This window comes from Cyrtonyx montezumae, unplaced genomic scaffold (genome assembly GCF_038088225.1).
Source record: "Cyrtonyx montezumae isolate F1298 unplaced genomic scaffold, pur_monq_1.0 scaffold_0, whole genome shotgun sequence".
NCBI lineage: Eukaryota > Metazoa > Chordata > Aves > Galliformes > Odontophoridae > Cyrtonyx > Cyrtonyx montezumae.
In genome coordinates, this window is record NW_027071824.1 from 48770513 (window position 1) to 48793267 (window position 22755).

Sequence of the window (22755 nt, forward strand, 5' to 3'; positions counted from 1 at the left end):
GCGCCGCACTGCCCACGGGCGGGCTCCGGCGCTCCCAGCAGGCCCCGCGCGGCGGCGAAGGGCGGGCATAGGCTCCGCCGCCTCGGGAAGGGGACGGAGCATTCGAGCAGGCCGTCGGGCAGCCATGTCGGCGCGCGGTATCTGCGGACAGCTGCCGCGCTCGGAAGCGGCCCACCCAGAGCCTGAGCCGCCACCCAGCGCGCTCCGTCCCGAGCTCGAGTGCCCCTTCTGTGGGGAGGCGGCGGGGCGGCAGCTGGAGGCGCACGTCAGGGCGCAGCACGGGCGGCTGCTGGGCGCAGGTGGGTGGGTCCCCTGCGGCAGTTAGGCTAGGTAGCTTTTAAAGGCGCCTTCCAACTCAGAATGGTTGGATTCTTGGGGTAGGTGACTCAAGGGGAAATCAGTGAAGGTGAAGTTGGGTTTGTCTTTGTAGTGGGCAGTGCCTGGATTGCGGGCTGCAAGTGAAATATGGAACACCCACTGAAACGGAAGAAAACTGTTACTGTGAGACTCGCCAAACACTAGAATGAGAAGGTTGGTGGGAGTTTCCATCCTCAGAAAAGTGACTGGAGAAGACCCTGAGTGATGAACCTGAGCCTATTTGGCTTGGGGGCCTGGCGATCTTCTGAAACTTAGTTGTTGTACGCTACTCTTAACAACAAAAGAAACAGAAGAAAATCTAAGGAAATGTGGGAAGATTAATCAAGAATGACAGCATTGTCGTTTCTATCTGCTGACTGCTTGTCGTGGTTTTATGATTTTTTGCATTGCTATTCCACATCTTAACATCATGTAATGCATTGAGAATTAAAGAGTTAATACTCCAGCTCCATGGATCATCAATAGCACCAGGTACATCTGTCTCAGAGGAGAGGAACTAGTACCCCAGAAGACTTTGCATTGGTTTGCATTTTTCCATTTTCTGCTCAGAGGGGAAGATAAAAACTGTGTGTCACGAGACACAGGCTCTTCCCTTTTGGATCAACTCAGCAGCGGGTGCTCGCTGCCATCTTGCCGTCAGCATTTAGCATAAGGCCTTCAGTTCTTGGACACTCTCTCGTTTTATTTGATTTATTAGCTTCAATTCCAATTGAAGGAGGGAGTTGCTAATTCCACAGAACTTCTGATTTTTAAACATCTCCCGGTCTCTCCTTTGAATCCTTTATGCATCTTTTGAATGCTCATTCAATGATCATAATGATCGTGGTGTCAGTCTCCCTGAATGTACTCCTCATCAGTGTCTGTATTTCTAATACTTTCTGAAAGCCTTCCCCAAAGCCAGAGAATACTGACCGACAGGGAGTTTAGAGGGACCTGGGAGAGACTTTAGAGAAATGGGCATCAGTGGTGTCATGGGACTTTTCTCCTGAACACCTGCAAGATCCGGGGAACCTAAGCAGACATTTGAGACAGGGATGTTGCGGCTCAGACAGATCTGAGGAGGCCCAAATTATTTGGGGTCTGGCTTATGCTTACCAGGCCTTATTCAATACTATCCCAGAGAGGCATAGAGTCTCTGAAATAGAGCGAGAGAGTCTCCAGATCCAGAAACAGAATCTCCAGAACAAGTGAGACACCCTCCAATCCAACTTGGATGCTCTCCAGTCTGAGTGAGACGTCCTCCAATCTGAGAGAGACGCCCTGCAGTCTCAACAAGACAGACTCTGAGCTGAGAGGGAGAATCTTCAGATTCAGAAAGATAGTCTTCTAACTGAGAAACACAATCTCCAGGCTGAGCGAGAGAGTCTCCAGTCCAAAAGGGAGAGTTTCCAGGAGAGAGTCTGACACTGCTGGCATTAAGTTTTTGTAAGCAAGTGTTCCGTCAGCAGGACAGATGTTTTCATTAAAGGTTTGATATTTGATTGTCATTTTGTAGGCCTTCCTTAATAAAAATGTTATAGCAAGTTGTGGTAAGTTAAAAAGGAAAAAAATTGCTGGAGTGGGAAAATATATTTTCAGACTTGTCAGGGATTTGAATATGAATTCATGAATGGTTTAGGGAGCAATAGCTGTCAACATATGCTGCCTTCTGCTGGGGAATTTCAATATCAACAGAATTCTATTTATCTTAGACTGCTGGGGGATGATTCTTACAAAAATAAGCAGCAGAAAAGAGCGAAACAGGAATTGCATTAAGCAAAAAACTGTATTTCTTTTCCAGACACAGAGAATGTTGAACAGCTGTATGAATGTCCAATATGTGGTCTTACCTGTACAGATATTCAGGTTCTTGAAGAACATGTGGATTTACACTTAGAGGAGCGCAGCTTTCCAGAAGGTACTTGAAAGGATACAAGCTTGATAGTCTTTGAAAATGCTTGCATGTTACAGCATAGAATCTCATACAAAATTTAAACTAAATATTTTTTCTATTTAAGAGGAGAACTGAATACACTCTTAATGAAGTTAGAAGTAAGTCCTGTTGCTTGCCGCAGTGCTCAGCTTAATTATGTGTGCTATGAGAATTGTCTTTCTATGCATGTTTGTTAGATAAATGTTAGGTAAAACTAATACCTAGAATTAAAAATATGTAGAAGATAGCTGTATTACATATTCTTCTAGTTCTATAGAAGAATTACATTCACATTGTAGTAGCACACTGCCATCTGAGGAGTTTGAAATAGTCTTTTGAAAACTTTTTTTTTTCCCCTCAGTTCTTTTCTCTAAATGCTCATGGACATAATGACAGTATAAAGCGATCAAAATGAGTTTGCTTCATTTGCATGACTAATAAAATACTGGAGGTTTTCTATCCAGCTCTCTGATTTCAAGTTTCTTTTCATCACTCTGAGATTGCTAGCTGGGATCTGAGTAACTCATTGGTATGTGTTATTCAAAAAATAAGGATTTCCTGCTAATAATTAAGTGTAGTAACCATAGTGTGTTTGCTTAATAGTAGAGCTGTACTTGCATTATTTGTGAAGCAGTTGTATCTGTGAGTGCATACATGTTGTCCAAGTGAGGAATTTGAGTCTTAGTAGATGGAGTGCCGTTAGTGCTGTTTAGTACTCCTTGCTAATGCCTCAACATAGTGTGGGATCTCTGGTGAATAGTGACACCTAGCAGTGTTAATTGGAAAAGAATCTTCAGGTATACAATCAGTAAAAGCACTGTTAACCTTCTGGTAAAGTTCTCTGGTTTTTGAATGTTATTCCTGAATAGACAGAAGCAGTGGAGATCTAGAACTGGCTCAACAGCTTCAAACTGAGGAAGATAAACAGCAGAGGCTTGAAGAAGAGAAGCGAGAGAAGGAAGAGTTTAAAAAGCTACAGGTACAGTAATGTTTGTAAATGGTAAAATTTTGAAGAGTTGTGCCATTGGAAGCTGATGATATTGAAACTGTTTCCTGTATTACATGAAAATTGAGAGCAGTCGTACTAGGTCAGACCTGTGCAGTCAGGTAGGCTGTAGTGAAGAGTTGATGGCATGAGCGGCTCATGCCATAAATAACAAAGGTTTTGTGTCTTACTGTTCACTACTTTTTCAATGTTGCTGATTGTGCATGCTGCTTCTTCAATCATTGAAAAAGAATTTTAAAAATGTCATTTAAATTATACACACTGTATCCCTAACAGAGACAGTATGGTTTGGATAGTTCTGGAGGCTACAAGCAGCAATTCCTAAATAACATGGAAAGAGAAGTTAATAGAGGAAGGATGCAGCCCTTTGAATATCACAAGAGAAAAGCTGACATGATGGAATCTTTGGCTTTTGGTATAGATGATGGGAAAACAAAAACCTCAGGTAAAGGAGCATTTCAGGAATAAAATGTGTAACTTCTAGGCATAGCTTGTGGTGAACGAAGGTGTTTTTAACAAAACATTTTGACACTTAAGATTGGTATTAGGATGTAAATAATACTAATCCGTAACATGTCTGTAATGTCCTTCTATTTTTTTTTCTTTTGAAATGGGTGGTCCAGGGGAGGGTGAAACTTTAAAATCACATTGAGTGGTTAAAATCTAAAATCCAATTTGTATCATAAGATGGAAATCTCCTGTTGCATTATGGATTGTCTTTGAGAGATTCACAGAATCACAGAATTGTAAGGGTTGGAAGGGACCTCTTGTGATCACTGAGTCCAACCCCCTGCCACAGCAGCTCCCTAGCCCAGGCTGCACAGGTAGGCGTCCAGGCGGGTCTGGAACGTCTCCAGAGAAGGAGACTCCACCACCTCTCTGTGCAGCTGTGCCACTGCTCCGTCACTGCACTGGGAAGAAGTTCCCACGCATGTTTGTGCAGAACTTCCTACTCTTCAGTTTGTGGCCATTTCCCCTCGTCCTATCACCACACACTGCTGAAAAGAGTCTGTCCTCGTCCCTTTGCCTTCCACACCTTAGGTATTTATAGCTCTGGATCAGATCTCCTGAGTCTTCTTTTCTCAAGGCTGAACAGACCCAGGTCTCTCAGCCTTTCCTCATAAGGGAGGTGTTCCACACCCTTTATCATCTTTGTATGGTTGTTAGTACCTAGTGCTGTAGTATAGCTATTAAAACTTATAGTAGCTTTTTGTATTGTGCTACAGTTAATTGTAATCTATTTCTAGCACATGGTAATTCACTCTACAGATAAATTTTGTATCTGTTCTTCTAGGAATCATTGAGGTATTGTGCAAGTACTACCAGCATGAAAACAAAGATGTGAGGCGTGTATGGCTTTCAGCAGGAGTAGATCACTTCCACTCATCTTTGGGTGACAAAGGCTGGGGTTGTGGTTACAGGAATTTCCAAATGCTCCTTTCCTCACTGTTGCGAAACAGCTTGTATAATGACTGCTTGAGAGGTAGTAATCAAAGTACTTCCTATTTGTTTTACATACCTCAGATGATGAACTGTTGATCGATGTTTTATCTTTTTGTTATACAGCAAAGCTTATCAATGCCAATTATAGCTACTAAATGTTTGTTGTAACTCTAGATGATATTTTGAAAAGAATCAGAAGGGTGGTGAATATTGGTAAGGCATGATGTGGTTGAAGCTTTAGTTTTTGGGTTTTTTGGGGTGGTGTATTTTTGTAACATCAGTTACCTCTTATGAAAGAAGCTGGATGTTCTTAATAGATTATTTCAATAACTGTAGCCACAATTCAAAAGCTTCTGTGTTTCAGATACTGCACTAATTCCTAGCATACCGAAGATTCAGTCCATGATTGAAGATGCTTGGAAGGAAGGCTTTGATCCTCACGGGGCATCTCACTTCAACAGCCGATTACATGGTTCCAAGGCGTGGATAGGAGCATGTGAAATTTATTCGCTGTTAACCAGTCTCAGGATAAAGTATTACTTTTTTCATTTATTATTTTTAAGTGATAATTAAGCATGTACCTTTTAAGGGTCAAATTGTCAACTATGAAGGCAAACCTTCCATCATAGTGGCTTTAAGTTCAACCAGCCTGTAAGTGGTTATGATGTAGTCAGTGTATCGTAATGCTGTGTAACTACTTAGGCAAATAAGCAAACAGCATTGAGACTTGGTGACGTATTGTGCCATATGTGCATAAAATCAAGTATTAATTTAAAGACTTATTTTCTCAAGAAAAATCTGAATTTCAGCTAGTCACTTACATATTCTGAAAGCTGTTAATTTTGCCTTCTGGTGTATTTCTACAAAAATCTAATATTTTGATTTTTGCAAACTTTCTAAGCTCTGGTTAGGCTGAACAGAGTGGAGGATTTATTTGCCACAGAGTAAATATTGTGGTTTTGAACAGTACCTTCTGCATTCCTTTGTAGTTAACCTGTCTTCTATGCCTGTTTTTAAAAAAACAAACAAAAAAAAAGCGAGGCAACAAAAATAGTGTGAATGATCACCTAGTGCCTGGATGTGCTGTTTATGAAGCGTTCTTCCTGCAGGAGGGAGGGTCTGAGAGGTGAAAAAATTGTTAAAAAAAAATAAAAGAAGCACTTCAATTTTAATTGCTTGTTTTCATTTTAAATGTTCTGTAGGTGCCAAATTATTGACTTTCACAAACCAACTGGTCCCATGGGTACACACCCTCGCTTATTTGAGTGGATTTTACGTTACTATTCTACAGATAGTGAAGGTGCTGCAAAGGTAGTGTGCACTTCCAGGCCACCTATCTACTTGCAACATCAAGGTCAGGATCACAATGTACTGATTTGTTGCTGTTCACTCTCTCTCTATCTTTCTCTATGTGTGCTATGATTCAGAGCAGTCTCACGTTCTTCATTTAATTGAGGACCTATTTATTGTTAAACTTTTGTTTAAAAATGTAACAAAAACTTTTGTATTTTTATTGGATAGAAATGTGTGAACGGAATAACAGCTTTTTAATTAAAATCACTATGTTAAATTTCAACTAATATTTTCCTTGATTTAACAATAAGTAGTATGCTACAAGCATGTAAATGGGATTTTGTTTTTCTAAAATACTGAAAATCTGTTTGAAATTAGGTCATAGCCGTACTATTGTAGGCATAGAAGAGAAGAAGAATAAAACCTTATGTTTGCTGCTGCTTGATCCTGGATGTTCTTCTCAAGAAATGCAGAAACTGCTCAAATTAAGCAGTGATGGCACTAGTCTCAGACTACTTCGGAAGTTTATGGGTAACTTAAAAGACAAGCAGTACCAGATAGTTGCTGTAGATGGCATCCTCACGTTGGAAGAGAAAACTGTAAGTATTTTAGGAAATAGTTTCTGTGTAAGAAAAATTTATAAGAGTGTGTGTTAAAATTCAGGACACAGTAGCTGAAGAAGTGTGTTTTCTGAGGGAGGAGAACATTGATTTTTCCTTCTTTTCAAAGATTTTATTTATATTTTAAAATATTAATTCTTTTAGAGTATTATCTCGAGAGGTCACATTTGGGATGGAATAGAACCCCTCATTAAGTGTGTTTTCCAAATCAGTGATTGAAAGCGTTTGTTAAGCTATTCACTCTCCTTCTCACTCTCCTACCCCCACTTTTTAGGCTCGCTGTCTGGCTTCTCAGGTCTTAACATCAGAGAAGATTCCCTAAAGGATGTCTTCACTACCTCTCTCTGAAATCTCCTGAATGCTGAACATTGAACTACTGGACTGTGACTCTAACTTAACATTTTCTGGACTTGAGTTACGAGTAGAGCTGTGTCTAGGAGCTTGGAGAAGCACAACTTTGGACATAAACCTGTAATTTTAATCTTCAGTCTAAACACGTCCTTCCTGGTGAAGTATAACTCTTCAGTATTAACTTCTTAGGTTAGCAGAAAATTGGGTATTTTCTTACTTGCTTTAATTACAAAGTAACACCCACTGTCCTGTAGCAAGCTATGCACTATAGCTTATTGTTAATAAGCAGTGGGTAAAGATACTGTGAAACTGCTTTTTTTTGGAGTGCCTGGTCTCTGTAAAGACACTTATACCTGCTCTATGTCTAATGTTCCATCTCTTGTAAAATTTGATCAACAAGTATTTTTTGTATCTCAGCAACTTCTCCAGCAACTATCTGTAAAGTGCAGAAGCGGTTCATTCTTTTCACCTGGCATGATCTGTTCCAGCAGGGATTCATTCATTTACTACTGCATTTCTTTTTAATTGGCTGCCTTCTCTTACTGCACCTCGTGCTAACGCAGATGTGCATATGAGGTGGGTCATTGTTAGTGTGGGGCATGAGGAGGCAGTGATGTACAAAGTGAGGGTTGTTTGCTCCAGGGGTGTGTACAAGACAAGCCATTATGGTGTGGAAAGAATCTTCTTTCATACTGTGAATAAATAAATCTTGATTTTTTAATTAATATGTTGTTCTGACAGTGTTTGTAAAAATCATGCTTCCAGGGCATCTTCTGTCCTGTCAGATTTGGTTTTGCTCTGTACCTGCCTGCAGCTTTAGCAATGTACAAAGCCAAAAGGATGCTATGAGTCCAGCCTACGTGGCCCTTTGGAAACTCCTTGCAAGTCTCTACCATCAGGCATGGACTCACATGCTTGTTAAGAAAGGAAAAAAAGATTTGTCTTTCTCAGTGTTGCTTAGTAGTGTTGTGGTTTATCTCTGGCAGGCAATTGAGCACCTCAGAGCTACTCCTGCTCCCTCCCCTCACAGCAGGCCTGGGGAAGGAATTGGAAAGGTTAAAAGTGGGAAAACTCATGGTTTTAGATAAAAAACAGTTTACTAGACATAGCAAAAGCTGCATGCACAAGCAAAACAAGACAAGGAATTCGTTCACTATTTCCCATCAACATCTCCTGGCAGGAGGGGAAGGAGGGACTTGCCTTTGCCCAGTTCATGCCATCTGTCTTGCTTCTGTACCCATTAGTCACAGAACAGGGCTGGGCCAGCCTGTAAACAGTTGATGGAGCCCCTGTGGAAGAAAAGAAATGGTGTTCTACCCAAAATTATATTTTTTTCCCCTCATCTTTTGGAGGAGTGAAATAAACAACTGTAAAATCTGAGGGCTAAAAGAGCAAATCTAACAACTGTCAGCAGCATCAGGGAATACAAATATTTTGTTTCATGGAAGCACAGAGTCTGTAATCACATTGCAGCTGCTATCACTCTTCAGAGACGCCTGTCCTCCCTAATGGTGGCCAGATTCTGCTTTCCTTCTGCTCACTTCAAGGACAAGGCTGGAGCTGCCTCTCCTAAGGCTGAGAAAGGAGGAAGTTCCCATTCAACTCATTTCTGCTGCTGGCACAGCATCAAGCATAGTAAAACAGGGGAGATAGAGTGGTAGTATTTCCCATTAAAATTAACAACTCTGATGCACTCCAGCCTAATAGCCTAATAAAGGTGGCAGTACCTTATGCATTAAGAGAGGTACATTGATACAACGTACCTTATGGCTTTGACTATAAATGAATTAGTCTGGAAGGGGCAGCTCCCTATTACTTTGGATACAACTTTGCAGTCTTGGAACCTCTTCTCATTTTTTAGGTGATGTATTAATATTCTAGCAGGAAAATGTGAACTGTTGTTTACCTCCCAGTCCCACTAAAACATCCCATAGCTCCAAGTCTGTGAATTACAGCTGTAATCTTTGATGCCTTAAAGTCAAGTTCTGGTATGTAAAAATGTGTAGTATTTCTTAATTAGAAGTTCAAAAGTGCAGTTCTAATCAATTTTACCTGCCAACAAGTTTCTTGGGATTTCAGCAGGTTTTTTTTTTTTAAGCATTTTGCACCGACCATTCTGAAAATAAACACCATCTTGTTAGTGAACAGCTGTGGCAATGCTGGCTGGAGGGACTGGACCAGCACTATCTAGGGTCACTGTGCCCAAGGCAGAAACACTTTATTTGAAGCAGAAACTGTTTCACCTTTCAAGGTCCAATGACAGCTCTGTGCTTGAAGCACTTAAACTCAAACATTCTGCCTTATTCACTGAACACCTTTCTTCAACTACCATTAGTTGGAGTCTGTAGGTACAGCCTTGATCATTTCCTTCTTTGTGATCTAACCCATCCCCTGCAGGAGGTAATGGTCTCATAGGGAAATGCCAAGTTGTTGTGCTGTCAGGTCATCTGTACTGAGGAATGAGGGACTTTGAAACCAGTATTTGGGGGCTTACAAAGGTTGAACATTTTTGCTTGCCTTTTAATGAAAATTTCAGGTAACCTCCTGAACATTCTGTCATTAGAAAACATATTACTGTAAATTGTATTGTGGGCTATTAGTAGGTCATTAACTTAATTCATTTATTTTATGACGCCAAATGACACGCCTCCAACCTGTGTGTGAGTGGTATATCAGAGACATCGCTGTTATTACCCCTCCAGCTAACAAAGAGTTACCAGCAAAGGCTTCTATTTTGCCTCTGCTCTCTCACAGACACCTTGGAGCTACAAAACCACTCCTGTTGCAGCACCATAAGAACTAGCTTATTTGTGCTGATCTTGGAGGCAGGAGAATGAGGTGAATTCTCTTCTGCAGTTTGAAGTTCTCCTTTCTATGTGCTATCTAGGCAATTATTTTCCTCCTAGGGATATAATTGCAGACCATATTTACACTACAGTCTCTTTCTTCACCTTTGAACTCAAGTTTACAGTGTGATATAGTCAATGAGCTGCAACTTTAACTTGAACTATAGGTAATTTGATAATGTACAACAAATTACACTGTGAAATGGGATCACAGTGTGCAGCACATATCAGTCAGAAACGCAGAGACTTGTTTGTACTCATTCCTAAATGTTCAGGGAAAGGAGAGGGAGAGGAGAATTGGAAGGGACCTGCAAAGATCACCAAGTCTCACTGACCACTCCAGGGTTAACCAAAAGTTACATTATGTCATGGAGAGCATTATACAGATGGCTCCTGGACACCACCAAGGATGGGGAATTCCAATGGATGGAATGGAATACTGCTTCCCCCCGTTAATTCCTCTTTTGCAGAGTCTCAGAGATGATGTACAGAAAACCAACCCTGAAAAAAAAAAAAAAGCTGTATTAAAGATGAACCACAGCTGAGGTGGCAACAGGTTAAGTCTGAAGATGTGAAAAGCAGTCCTGAGACAAATGATGAGGTGGAAGAAGAAAAGTTCTTACTCAAAAGGCAAATAGGAGCGTCAAGGTATTCAAACAGAACCTGAATCGTGATAAATAAGGACGAGAGGGAATGGCCACAAGTTGCGCCGGGGAAGATTTAGATTAGACCTGAGGAAACATTTTTTCTCTGAAAGAGTGGTCAGGCACTGGAATGGCCTGCCTAGGGAGGTGGTTGAGGCACCATCCCTAGTGCTGTTCAAGAAGCATTTAGATGAGGTGCTAAGGGATTTGATTTAGTAGTTCAGTGGGTAGGGATAGTGATAGGAGGATGGTTGGACTAGATGATCTTGTAGGTCCTTTCCAACCTTATGAACCTATGAACCTATGAAATAGAGAAAAGCAGAGCTGTAAAAGGCAAGTGCTTTGCATATATGCTTTCTTATATGTCAGGGCAAACTGCTGGCTTCTGCTGAGCTACAGTCACCACCAAACATAGGTCCCTTTCCACGGTGCCCCCTCTCAGCCACACATCCCGTAGTCTGTGGCTGCCTGTCTGTCTCAGTTTGAGAAGAATAATCTAAAAGCTGACAGAATAAGCAAATCCATTTCATTAATGTTTTTTGTTGGTTTGCTTTGGTGTTGCATTATTTTGTTCTAATACAGAGGCACTGAGAGTTCCTTATTTGAAAAGAACACTTAACCATGTTTGAAGTGGCACTGAGAGATAAGTGACAGAAATCCCAGAGGGATGAGCAGATACTTAACCTCCACTGGCTCGTGCCCTTAGGTAATACTGATAAATAGCTACTGAGAAATGTTCCTAGTAACTCAGGCATCATATATCTTTGACATGAATTTTGTGCAATAACAGACACTACCAGATGTTAATGGTGTGTAAGAGAGAAATGTTTAAAGGGAAGGAATGTATTGCAAATTTTTTTTCACAGTTAGTGGTGCAACTATCTGCTCCTAGGTGCATACCGAAAATGAGGGCCAAGGTTGTTGAAGTTGTTTTGGCCTCTTTGCTATGACATGTTGAATGTATTTTGTACTAATAGAAGGAACCTGCTTAGAGATTCCATGAGCCTAACTAAGGCATTTAGTTTTCTCTTTAATTTCACAATGTAGATACAAAGGAAGCATGTGTTTGACAGTTGTCTGTCCAGTGAACGTGGAGGCTTATCTCAAGAACCCTCAATTTACCAATGCAGTAAGAACTTCTGAAAGGAAAGATGTGGTTTGTATGAATGGAAATGTGTTGAGTGAAGGCACCAAAGGAAGCAACAAGGGAAGAACTGGAGGGGTAGAAATTCACAGCACTGGAAACTTTTGTTTTAAGCCATACAACAAACCACAAATACAGTCTCAAACTGAACTTTGTGCAACTTCAGCTACGATTTAAGTATATGTTAGATATTTGGATCTTGAGGTTAATTATTAATATTGTAAATTAATACTGTTAATTATTAATAATGTAAAGGACTATTTGTCCCAAAACAGGCAATAGAGTTGAATGCACGGAAATTGTGTTCAATCAACTGCTGATAAACTGTAACACAACACTACTGACAGTCCCTACTACAGCAGGGACAGCTTATAACTTTTTGATGCTGCCATTTTACATTATCGTTGAGATTTGGATGTTTTGCCAATTCAGCATCTGTCAAAGGCCAAGAAGCCTTACACTACACCTTATGTGTCCTATGTCACAGCTTTTGGCACTCCAGCTAGACCACAGAGCTGGTGACAGACCGCAGATGTTGTTCTTCGGGCCTCTTCAAAACTCCTGTGGAACACCTCATCTCCATGACTCAATTTAGGATCAATACCTCTTGCCTTCCATTTTTACTAAACTCTTTGACTAGAAACTGCAGTTACAAAACAGTGGGCATGCCTGACCAGAACAGAAAGCAAAGCAGTGCAGTCTTAATCTTTGGGCTTAAAGCTATCCTCTGTTGTGAGAAAGAAAGAGTTTAGCCCAAAGACTTTTGGCTTGTCCCCTTGCTGTCCTACCCAATGGACCTGTTGTGCAAGTTTGGGGACTACCTGTGGAACTGATCTAGGTTAAAAAGTAACTCTACACAAAAAACAAGGCATAAGACTGGTGGACAAAATATTATTATTTTTTTGCGTAACGTGGTTAGTGTTCAAACTTCAGTGAAAAGGGTCACAGGCAAGATTTTGTTTCACTTATAAGGTAGTCACAGAATAACTTAACATGAGCACATACATGTATGTTGAACCAAAGAGCTCACTCCTAGAAGCTCTTGGCTGAGGCCACATCAGCCTCGTTTCACTCCACTGTGGTAGGGTGACTGACTCAGACAGTTCTTTCAGATTACTGTCACATATAGCTTGGGTAAAGGATAAAAAATAAAGAAAGGAAAAGGAATCTTTTGGTCACTTCTGCTCTTTTTCACTCTTAGCCCTTCTCAACAATGCTGTTGATTGACGGAGGAACAAAAATTACAATTTGCAATAAAACAATTTCCTCAATCTCTCTGGAGTGCTTTAACCTTTTAAAGGGTTATGTCAGTTCTCTTATCCCTATCTGTGTTACAGATAAGCAAATACTGAATGACAGCCAAACAGGACGGCTTAAAAGGAAACATGACTGCTCACACCTCTCTCAAACTATTCACATTCACAGAAGGAGTATCATACATCTCTGTGGGCCCTGGAGGAGAACACAGAAGGTAAGCGTGCCTAACAGTATTGGAGCTGTGGGTTGGTTAGTCATGCAATGCTAACTTGATTGCCCTCTGGTAAGATGAGTAGAACCATGCATGGAGCTCTTTTGCCATATATTCTGAGAAGTGCAGCCAGAGAAGTAGAGTGTGTGCCAAGGGGAGGAAGGCCATGCAGAGTGGGGCTCTGAATGCTAGTATCGGAAGCTGAGATTTACACTCATTTTTCTGTACTGAGCAGCAAGGGGTTGGAGTCCTGGCTGCAAGGCAGCTCCCAGAGCAAAGCAGAAGGGTCGGATCCCCACAGGTGTAGGAGATGAACTGGCAGCCATCCTTGCATCTGCAAACGGAGGTAGATTTTTAGATGCATCTTTCCAATGCATTTCCAGATAATTAGAGCATATTGGAACGTTTATTTCTTCTCCCATCAGACTCACTAGACTGAGTATTTTTCCCAGCCAGTGTGGCAAGGCTTTTCTTTCCTGCTGTGTCGTGTACCACGTATGTTAGAAAGAACCAGTGCAGTAACCTTTGTCTCAAAGGGATGTGGAAGCTCAGGTTTTTGACAGATTCAGATCAAAAAGGATTTCTGTTACTGTGCATTTAATGTGCTCTCTCCTTGTTTCTTGCACACTCTCCGTTCTTCCCCCGTAACCATAAAAACATTCACTTGTTCCCCATATCTTTCTTTCCTTTGTGTCGCCAGTTTTCTTATTACAGTTTGACTTCAAATCTGTTCTTGGTTTTCTGAGTGGGGTCACAGCTACCAGTGTTGGGGGTGTTTAGCGACTCCCCAGTTATTTAATCTAGCTCTTTCAGTGAACTACAACCGTATAAAAAGAATCCGTTCCTGAACCTTCTTGCCTGGCTGTTAAAACAAGGTGGCTGTGAGCAAACGTGTGTCTGGAGCTGCAGGCCCAGCCCAGACTCAGAGGAAGCCTGAGGGATGCCTGTGTGTCCTGTGGCCAAGCCAGGGCAGGAGGCTGCCCGGGTGAGCTGTGTGCAGGGCCAGTTTTGCCCCGTTTTGATGCTGCCTCGTGTTGGGACAGCAATGCATGGGCTGAAGACAGCACAGGCCCCACTGGCAGTGTCCACATACACATGCCTCATGCAGCTGGATGTACCCCTGGCAGCCTGTGGGTACATCCAAAGGCACCAGGTCATGGCCCATCCTTGATGATGCCACATCCCCTCCCCATCCAAAAAAAGGCACTACTGGCCAATGGGGCGGGAAGGCAAAGGGGAAGGAAAGCCTAAACTGGAGAGTGATAAGGTGGGGATCAGGCACCTCCTTTCCAAGAACTGTCTGCTGAGCTGAACTTGGGTCATTTGGCTGGGTGGTGGTATAAGCAGGTGATTTGGCAAATCTAAGCAGCAGTTACGGAGGGGTGATGAAGCAACAGCAAACACTGAAGTCCAAGAGTCACCTACACTTTGTATGGAAGAAGGCAGGAAAGAGAAACCTGGGCAAAGCACCAGACAGAAAGGTCTCCTTTTCAAAATGTACTTTAATCCCAATAAAATAACACCTGTGATACTGAAGTCCTAAAACTTACATTTTGCTCTTTCCTCTCATACCAAACATTCATGATGAATATATTTTTCTAACAAATGTGCACATATATATTTGTTTTTCCTTCTACAACGTGGAAATTTTTCATGAAAATTTAAAAGGTAAATTTAAGCGCACTTTTGTAGTAAAACGCATTTTTCAAAAAATTGACCAGCACTGGGATTGCTAATTCAAATTACTCCTTCATTTTGGGGCTTTTACTTTTTGGTTGCTTGTTTTTCTTACGGCAAGGCAGTTCTTCCTGATATTTTCTTTGTTGTTGTTCTTGTTTTTCTATCAGATAACAGCAAAACAAGAGAATATAATTTTATATGTTCTTATTGCAGCTAGTTCACCCATAAGTGACAACAGATCAACAATGGAGCCATGAAAAGAATTTGTATTCAATTACAAAGGGTTTTACTTTACTTTACAAACTACAGCTGAGCAAGTAGCTTCCCTGGAGAATTTTGAAATCAAAGACAGTGACATATTTACAGCGACATATCCAAAATCAGGTAAGAATTGAATTGATTCTAATGGGGAAATAAATGTGCTTTTAGTCACTAATCTCATCACATGCCAGAAGTTATTAGCTTTGCTTTTAGATCTGAACCGATGCAGAATATACGCAGCGCAGCATGAAGTACATATCCTGCATGGCCAAGGCCCTAACAAGCAGACACAAGGCTCCTGCCTCTGCCCTGTTGAGCTGATCTATTTAGCTCTTGTATTCTGTCTGGCAGGTGTGCTAAGAGGAAGGCAAAATTTAAGGGGTCAAAATACTAAGGCACTGAGATGAACACATTTTGGAAACTGAAGTTTTGGGTTGAAATGGGGTGGGCGGTCCAAGGGCAGGAAGGGGGTGGAAGATGATTTTGAGTTATCAATTGTGCAGAATGTCATGTTTTCCCCATTGACATCCTTCCCTCTGTTCTGCTCTTACCTCCTTACCATTTATCTAGAGTAACGCTCCATCTCTTTGCAAAATGCTCCAGGTTGATGATGCCATGCAGAACAGGAGAGCTGGAAAATTATGAGGGAGGGACACTTGCCAAGTTACTGCCCTGCTGTTTCTGAAAATGATTTCTTTACCTTGTTCTGTGGATTTAAATCTATAACACGCATACAGTCTAATCTCCAGAACCAAAGGCTTCCTTCCCACGTGAGGTCTTAAGAACTAGGTTCAGTTCCAGATGCCTTCCTTTCCCTGTGCTTGTACAGGTTAGCTAGCTGTAACAGTGTGATGCCCATCTGCACTGACCTGAATTCTCTCAGGTGTCCATCTTTCCTGGAAAAGAGCAGAGAGCGGAAAAGAAGCCCAGAAGTCAGATCTTCCCTGCCATCAATTTTAATAGTAATTGTAACAAAAAAATCAAAGGTCAGATTATAAGATTTTCTCCTCAGGAACTGTGTGGACTCAGAATATTTTGAGCTTAATACTTCATGAAGGCCACCGCAATGGAACAGAACATATTGAGACCTCAGACAGAATCCCCTGGGTGGAATACAACATAAAAAATGTGGACTTTGCAAGTCTTCCTCTGCCTCGAGTTTTTGTCACTCACCTGCCTTACTACTTAACTCCAGGAGACTTGAGAAACAAGAAGGGACGTGTAAGTGCTGTTATTTTTACCATGTAGTTAAAACCGATCCCAACAATTTGCCTCAATGATTTGATCCAAATCCTGCTTTTTAGTTCCTTTAGTTCTCCACTTTGTCTTCATACAAATATCATCAGTTTCATATAAGTGGGGAGTCCTGGAAATCACTTATTTCCTGCTGATAAATCTTGCAGCCCTAGATGCAAGAAAAATGGGGTGCAGGGGTGCAGAAATGTTCACATGCAGAAAACAACACCACATCTGCAAAGGCCAGCAGCTGAGCTCACAGAGAGCTGACACCACCAACACCGTGCCTGATCTGGGGCTTCTCAGAAATGGTTGTAGATTTCCTCACCAGCACTACAGAAACACAGTGCTGAATCAACAAGGAAGCTAAAATGATTTTGTAGGGCTGTTGTTTCCACCTGTCTGCCTTGCACTGCTGAATGGTATCAGTGTAGATGGTAATACAGACCCCAAGAAGAGATATCAGTGGGCACTGAACATCCACAAGGGGAATACAGCTACCTATAAACAAAACATCAGTGACTTGGTATACAGAATTCACTTCATGTTGTGGGCATTATGATCATGGTAATGGAGCCCTCTTATCTGTCTGAGAGCTGTCTTCTTGTTGTATTGCAGGTTATTTACATTACCAGGAATCCTAAGGACGTGTTGGTTTCTTATTTTCACTTCTCAAAATTCATCCTAACACTAGAGAAGATACAAGATTTTAATATTTTCATGGAGAGATTTTTAGCTGGAAAAGGTAGGATATCGATATCCCTCTTACTAAGGAGCCTAAATCCTACTCCATGACCTCAGATGGAATGAGGATTCATTACAGCAATAAATATCAGCCACCCAGCATCCTCAACTATCCTCAATTAACCTGCAACCAGAGCTGGAGTGGCTGACTGAGCTGGACTAAAGCTTTTGGACTAAAGCTGGTCCATAGGAGGTAACACACTCAAGGTTTGCTGCTCTCTAGCAATATGCAAGCTTCTGATTCACTATGAAGTGTGTGCTGGTTCAGGAAAAAAAGCAAAACAAAGACTAGAGAAGGAGGCTTTTGCTTCTGGCAGCATTAGTGCAGATTACGTAAAACCATGGGGGCTTTGCCCTATAGCATTAAGAAGTGTCACACAGAGGCTGTGACCAGATGTGTCCATCCACTGCCTGCACACACCAAACAAATTGGGGCTCTCTGGGCACAGGCCCTGTCTGAGCCTCAGGGAAAAACAGAAACAGAAGAGAGGGAACTCTACACTCCTGTCCTCGAAAGTAGTAGAAGTGCCAAAGCACGGCTGAACATTTTATTGTTTTACTCTTCTGATGGCTGTAAATAGTAGTTCTTTCTCTCACTATTTTTTTATTATATGTTTTACCTTGATAAGTGCTTTGCAGCGCTTGGTTCGATCACGTTTCAGGCTGGTACAACCACGCAAACGATTTCAACATACTCTTCCTCACCTACGAAGAGATGAAAAAGGTGAGGACCTTTGAATCACTATATTCCGATATTTTCTTCCCATACTGAATGCATTCTCAGATGGGTCTTCAAAGTTATCCTTTATTATGGAGTATGCTCAGTGGTCATGGGGAACAGAGACTTCTAAAAGCCAGACTGTGATATCATGAAAATGTTGGACACCAAACTGATGTCTTTTATGATCCTCTGTTCTCCTGCTCTATGCATTTGGTACTTTACATCATCAAGATGTTTCAAGGTTACATTATTGCAGGATCTCAGAAGTGCTGTGCTGAAAATCTGCAACTTCATAGGCAAGAAGCTGAGTGAAGAGGAAACAGAAAGTGTTGTGAGACAGGCTACATTTGAGAACATGCAAAAAGACCCCAGGGCTAACTACGAGAACATGCCAGATGACATTGCGGTCAAAGGGAAGGGCAGATTTCTCCGGAAAGGTAAAACAGAAGCAGTCCACTGTGACAACTACTTAACTCCTCCTCTTGGTGCAAAGTGAACATAGGCTTTCTAAATTTATCTGGATTTCCCCAGTCTCAAAAGGGGAGCTCAGACTGGAATTGACCCTGTAAGAGTTGTTGAATTGCCCTTGTGTTGCTGGTTTTACCACATTTCCCTAAAGATAACAAAAGTAATGTCTCACTGACCGTAACGCAAGCAGCATACAGCCTGCCTGATATTGCAGGCAGAAGATCTTGAAGGTTGTACTGAGCCAGGTGTAAGGTACCACTTTATTGTTGAGGAATCAAAATGGTTATGAGCAATTGGCTCACTAGATTGAAGGCTTTCACTGAGGAGAAAAGCTTCTCGCAAAGAGAAGATGACAACATTTCTGGGCCGCCAAGGGACTTCTATCAGGTCACGACAGCAGATCTTCATTGTGTGAGCACAGGCCTTCTCAGCCAGCTATCCTGAAGGTCAATACATGTTACTCCTGCACTCCTTGGCATTGCTAAAGTGCCCTGAAGAGCAGTGCAGGAGGAGATTGCTAGGGATTAAAGAGGGAGGTGTACCAGATCTGGAAAAGCATCCTCCAGCAGCACTCAAAGCCCTACCTGGAAGTCCAGCAAACAGATGCTGAGGAAGCCTGGAACAGCTCCCTGAGAGTAAATCTCCCTGGTGGGAGACAAGCTTCAGGTAGGTGCCTGCTCCTCTTCTCACCTCCCTTTGCTGCCTCTTTCCTCAGGCACTGTTGGAGACTGGAAAAACATGATGACAGTGGCGCAGAGTGAAAGGTTTGATGAAGTTCTGAAAGAAAAAATGCAGACCCTGCCTATCAAATTCACCTGGGATATGGACAGTGAAATGTAGCGTGGCTTTCAGTTTTGTCACCTAAAATGACAAAATATTTGTCTGCTAAGTTTATCCTGCAACAACATGCCTGAAATTCTGGGAGAACAAAATGTGACAGTTTTCAGTTACATTGCAGAAATAGTAAATGGAAGAACTCATTCCAAAAGTGTTATTGGAGGGAGCTATTCAATTCCATCAGTTTCCTGTTTGTAATTTTACAAATTATTCCTGTTAATTTGCACAGTAAACCACGAGTCCTTGTCTTCCTGCTTGCATTTGCATTCACTAGCTTTAATAACATCCCAGTTAAACACGATCAAGTGAACTAACCATAACGTTGTACTTTCTGATATTGCCTACTGACTGAAACACTTCACTGCACTGTCTGTTGCAGCTCTTCAGGTATTATTTGACCGTTAGCCCCATGACACACACCATAGAAACTGGTAGAAGAGTGTCTGTCTGCCTGCTGGGTTCCATGTCTTGTCTCAGATGCCAGAAAGAGTAAAATAACAGTGCCCCCACACCTCCAACCAAACCTCTCCACTCTGGGTCTGTAGGTAAGAGTAAGAAGATGCCCAAGGAGATGTACAAAGGGAAGTCCAACTCTTCCACATTTCTCAACTATATGCATCTCTGTCACATCAAACTAAAACTGGAATTCTCCCCACATACACACTGACATCTCTCTGACATGTCTCTAGCATTTTTTTCTTCTAATAATCTTCTGCTCCCTTCTGTACAGCCTCACTGAAGATGGCAGATCCTGATGTAAGAAGGAAATATTTATTTCCAACATTTTCTCAGACACTATCTGCACTCACTAAGGGCTTTGAACCCTCATTTACTCTCCCTGTTATAATACTGACACAATCAAACTATGACGACTGCTTTCAGTAGCATCCAAATCAACATCCCAATAACAAGGCACAGCAGGATATAACTTTTAAGCACAGAAACATTCCAAAGCATCAGTTTAGCTTGACAAACAGTATCTAACTTAGCTTTCCCACAAATTGCTTTAAACAAACAAACAAAAAAAAAAAAAAAAAAAAAACCACTTTTTGTTTTGTTCCTTTGCCTGTCCCAAAGATCAGCTTTTTCTTTTCATTTTTCAATCCAGCTATTTTCACCTTCTGATGGGTTCTACTTGCTGTTTGCTGGACCCAAGTACTTCATCCAGAAGATACTGCAGGCTGCTGTATTTAGACAAAGACAACCATATCATTAGCCTGCAATGAGAATGGGCTTTTTATACCCCGAACAGTACAGCCAGATAATCTTTCCTTCTAGAACTTCATATCCTAGATATCGAGAAAGTAAGTTACACACCCGTGATTTATGTAACCACCACATCCCTGACATATGAGCCTAAACTTCAGACAAGGGGACTGTTGTTCTTTTCCACCTGTACATATTTACCCTGGCCACAGAGAACATAAAACTAGTTCAAAGTCAGAATAATAATTCAGGCCTTTTGTTGAGTTTGCCTTGAGTACAAATAAAACCAATTACAACTGGGACCTTGATTTTCTATTCTTTTTTTTCCCCAATGGTAGACTAAACCAAGACCCATCACGGTAATAAAAATCCACCTAACCCTCATGCCACAGCCTACTGATAGCGGTTAACTCTAGCAGCTGCAGATTTCACTAGCATTCAGTACAGAAATGAAAATCAAGTTCCTTGCAATAAATGCAATGACACCGAAGAACTGAAAATCTCTCTCCAAATTGGAGCCAAGTTGCAACGCACTGAAGGGCTGATTTGGAAAAAAATATAGAAATGAAAAATCAGATTCTGCAACTTGCCTGACAGCTGTTTCTCTCAAAATGGAGGATATCAGCACATTGGATATAGGTGTACTCTTCTGGTCTCGTCCAGACTATGATTTTGCTCCAGCAACCACACAGTTAAAATTGAAGATACTTAGGACACGTCACAGCCTGATGGTTAAAGGCTTCCTAGTTAGAAAGACTGAAGTGAGGCAGTGGGTGTTGCATTTCAGCAGTGGAGGCCGTGGGTCTCCCCTGATGGTGTAGGTTTACATAAGCATGCATGCAGGTTTTTGCTCATCACTGGCGTGTTTCAGTTATATTGAAGAAGTGTTTGATAGAGCAAATTCTCAGCTACAAAATAGCATTACTGTGCTCTTCTTATCTGTTGCAGTTTCTACAAAAATAAAGAGGAGGCATTACTTTCAGAGTGACCAGTGTACAGGCAGGAGTGTCAGTGCCGTTCTCAGTACGACAACTTGGAATTACTAAAATCCATCCAAAGTTAACTGATGGAATTTCATTAGACTGACATGGATTCAACTGCAGTCTAATTCAGATTAGACTGAATTAATCTGAACTTCTTCATCTAAAAATAACAAAAAAGAAAAAACGAAAAACACCCCTACCTCCATCTCTGGTAACTAAGTCACACAGATGCAGCCAAGTCCTCTCAGTACAATTACAATTTATTTCACAAATGCTAATTGCTAATAAAGATAAATCAAAGCCACTGAAACTTGTTTCAAGGACTTGAAGAAATATTTTGTTGTCACTTCAATCCTTATTTACTCTGCTTTGATTAAAAAAAAAAGTAAGCAGCAATGAAAATAAATTTTTACATTTTAACTTGACAGTTATAACTTTTTAAAGCTAAAAATTCTCTGCATAAAAAAAAAACAATAAACACATAAGTGTGAAAACAAAATAGAAAACCCCAGTAAACAAGAAATTAAGAAACTTCTTCACATTTACTTGGTACTTGTCATCAGTGACCCACTTCAAAAACTTTCTCAGGTTATCACATTTTGCACAGACCATACAGTACTCTTGGACTCAGTCCTGATCTGAAGAGAATTTATTCATTACTTTTATGAAAAATACGCTCATTTTAGACAAACAAGTGACAACTGAAAGCAACCTTGAGAGGCTTTTATATAACTGATGAGACATAAACAAAAATTAAGCTCTGTGCCGAACAGCATTTAAAAGTTTACTAGCAATTACAGTTATTACAAACCTTTCAATCCAACGGCATCTTTGGAAAAGTCAGACTTTAAATATCACATTAGCTTATAAGTTTTTAAATATATTTGGTAATACCTGCTGGAACACAGATCTTCCTTATTGCTTTGAAATACACAGCGTTATAATTTAAACTCGGATGCTTGTCTTGAATTCTTACGTGCCAAAATTAAAAACATCAAATAAAAGATAGTAGGAGCAAAGGCACATGGTTCATTTATAAGACCATTTACAGGGTACTCGAACATTTATTTCTATCTACTGGGAACTCATATTTATTCATCTTGAATACAAAAAGAGAAGACCACTGAAACATGTTATATAAGATCATGCTAAGCAGATGTTCGCAAATGGCATGAGCAGAGAATTTTACACATCATTAAATTATTTCTGGAATGAAATTTCTTATCTTGAGCAAGAAATTACCAAATAAAGTCCATAAATCCATTATTCTTCTACGTATTGATACTTTAGTGCAATCCTCTTTTAAAAGGCTGAAGCTGGAGCAGTTAAGGCAATCTACCAGAAGTGTTCTAAAATCCAGCACACAGCTTCTAATTATCAAGGTGCCTGACAGTTCTCTGTTCAGAGAGCTGCTTCTTGAAACCTTCATCTACACTGTCCTTCGACCTGACACAGATCCAAACACTTTACATGTTTCTTCTTTTCAGAGGCTTGAAGGGGGATGGAGTCTAACA

General features: G+C 41.0%; 2 protein-coding genes across 5 annotated transcripts; both read left to right on the plus strand.

Moving 5' to 3' along the window:
- Positions 1-6: 6 nt before the first annotated feature.
- On the plus strand, positions 7-7704 carry ZUP1 (zinc finger containing ubiquitin peptidase 1). 4 transcript variants are annotated; one of them, XM_065734533.1, is made up of 9 exons: positions 7-299; positions 2159-2275; positions 3160-3269; positions 3573-3741; positions 4591-4779; positions 5104-5272; positions 5942-6093; positions 6411-6631; positions 6927-7704. In XM_065734533.1, exons 1-9 carry the CDS (start codon positions 125-127, stop codon positions 6972-6974), a joined length of 1350 nt encoding a protein of 449 aa, XP_065590605.1. In that variant the 5' UTR covers positions 7-124; the 3' UTR covers positions 6975-7704. The 4 variants fall into 4 exon arrangements, with proteins under 4 accessions (XP_065590605.1, XP_065590626.1, XP_065590614.1 ...); XM_065734554.1 differs by lacking the exon at positions 6411-6631; XM_065734542.1 differs by lacking the exon at positions 6927-7704 and having other exon boundaries at positions 3160-3246; positions 3571-3741; positions 6411-6780.
- Positions 7705-12973: 5269 nt separating this feature from the next.
- LOC136047575 (amine sulfotransferase-like) lies at positions 12974-19071 on the plus strand. The gene is made up of 7 exons (XM_065734795.1): positions 12974-13108; positions 14999-15169; positions 16059-16267; positions 16901-17027; positions 17656-17750; positions 18004-18184; positions 18931-19071. Exons 4-7 carry the CDS (start codon positions 17003-17005, stop codon positions 19053-19055), a joined length of 426 nt encoding a protein of 141 aa, XP_065590867.1. The 5' UTR covers positions 12974-13108; positions 14999-15169; positions 16059-16267; positions 16901-17002; the 3' UTR covers positions 19056-19071.
- Positions 19072-22755: the final 3684 nt, after the last annotated feature.